At 35.6% G+C, this 2,117-nt stretch overlaps 1 protein-coding gene across 1 annotated transcript; it reads right to left on the reverse strand.

Annotated features, from left to right (window-relative positions):
- Positions 1-733: 733 nt before the first annotated feature.
- LOC115711881 (RING-H2 finger protein ATL80) lies at positions 734-1,740 on the reverse strand. Its single transcript, XM_030640110.2, has one exon. The coding sequence runs from the start codon at positions 1,634-1,636 to the stop codon at positions 1,049-1,051; it is 588 nt and encodes a 195-aa protein (XP_030495970.1). The 5' UTR covers positions 1,637-1,740; the 3' UTR covers positions 734-1,048.
- Positions 1,741-2,117: the final 377 nt, after the last annotated feature.

Genomic DNA, 2,117 nt, shown 5'->3' on the forward strand with positions numbered 1-2,117 from the left:
CTTATTATTGTAATTTAATAAAAATTATAAAAAACTGTTAACCAATTATAAGTTATTATGTCGTAGAAGTACTAATCACTTTGGTACCCAATAGAGATACTCTTTTGAAAATGGGTCCATTTTCAGTCCCAATCCCAAACTCCAAATAGTCCAAATTCATTTTACACTATATTCCATTCCATGGCCTACCTTAAAAAAATACGAACCTAAGCTATTTTGAAAGTAAATAGGTATAAAAACACCAATCAACAGCAAAAGCAAAACCTCTTCAAAATCTTTATTAGTAATGCTAGACATGTGAACCCCCTTCTTTTGTTCTTTTTTTTTTATGAGTTGAAAGAAAGAAAAAGAAATAATGAAAATTCAAAGCACTAAATCATTTGTACCTGTTATATTCATTAAAAAAAAAAAAAGAATTATATTTATATAATATATGATTATGGGTTTGACAAATAGAAGTTCCCCAGACCTAGTCAGTTTCGTCCTTAAAGAGCACACCCAACCCAACCCAACCCAATTCTTACGATGGGGTCTCCTCTCCACAATACTTTTCCCCCAAAAACCTAATTATTCAAATTTCATAATTATATATTATTAGCCCAAATGTAACTTTTTTAAAAAAATCGACTCTAAATTAACCTTAACTAATCTTGACAGATAGTGTTTATTTAAAAGCCCTAAATTTAAATTAATACATTTTCAAAATTAAATTCATTTAAAATAGACAGAGATAGAGACAAGTTTAAAGATTAGATAGTAATAATAACTATATACAAACATAATTATATAAGTAATTATAATCATAAACAGCAATGGCAACAGAATTATTCTCTCTGCTATCCTTGAAATCCCTATTTATACATAGATTTATATATATATATGTATTTATATGATTGATGAACTAGATCTATATGGAAATAAATAAGATCGAGTTAAGATCTAAAATAATAATTTATAGTAATTATAATAACAGTACTAAGTAAGTAGCTAGTAATATAACTTAGGGTGGAAAGTGGAAAGTAGAGAGATAGCAGTTGAAAGTTAATGGCTAAGGCAAGAACCTATTAATGGAGTCCTCTCTCTCCTTCAATCTGGCTTCGGCATCGGAGCTTGAAGAGCTCGAAGAGGCAGGGAAACCACCGCACTTTTGACACCTTGCGACGACCAAAATCTGACGGCAGGAAGGGCAGGAAGAGTGCGATCCGAGCCAGGTATCGATACAGGCGACATGGAAGGCGTGGCCGCACTGCGGGAGCTCACGGATCTCGTCTCCGGCGGCGAACTCAGCGAGGCAGATCGCACAGTCGGTGAACTTAGAAGCTAATTCGGGAGTGAAAGCGAGCTTCGGAAGAGAGCGAAGGATCTTCTTCTTGAGGCCTTTGTTCGGTGGTGGAGGTTGAGGCCGGTTCGAGCTAGCTCCTCCACCAACACTACTACTACCACTGTTCCCGGTAGAAAGGCGACGGAGCCAAGCGCACCGAGCCACCGCAACCAGACCGAGAACACAGATTAGAGCACAGAGAAGGGCGGCGAGGATTACTACGAAGTCTGAGTCTACCGAGGGTTCCGGTGACGACGGTGTCGGAGGCGACGACGACGAGTTCACGCCGCCTAACAATCTGAAGGAACGATTCATGTGGATTCAAGTGAGAGAGAGAGAGAGAGAGAGAGCAAGAGATGAGAGAGAAAGAGAAAGAGAGAGAGAAAATATTGATGCCTCTGATGAAGTGTGTGAGTAACGTTTTTATGCGCACAGTCCAACTCAAATAGATTAAGATTTTTTATTTTTTATTTTTTATTTAATTATATAAAAATCATAATAGTATAATATTAATATTTATTATTTATTATAATTAGTCAGTTTGGTGGAGAGTGGTACTAAAGCATATGTTAGAGACGTATAGCGCTCCTATTCTTCCTTCCTAAACATTACTATTAAAAATGAAAGAATTGTTTGTTTTGAATAGGATTTCATTTTCTGCTATCAGAAGTACCAGCATTTTTATTGGGTATGCGATATCTTTTAAAAGTTATTATCTAAAATATAGAACTCATAGTAGTAGTATGATAATATTCAATCTGATTTGATCACAATCAGATATTTAATGTTTTGCGGT

The sequence above is a fragment of the Cannabis sativa genome, chromosome X (assembly GCF_029168945.1).
Source record: "Cannabis sativa cultivar Pink pepper isolate KNU-18-1 chromosome X, ASM2916894v1, whole genome shotgun sequence".
Lineage (NCBI taxonomy): Eukaryota > Viridiplantae > Streptophyta > Magnoliopsida > Rosales > Cannabaceae > Cannabis > Cannabis sativa.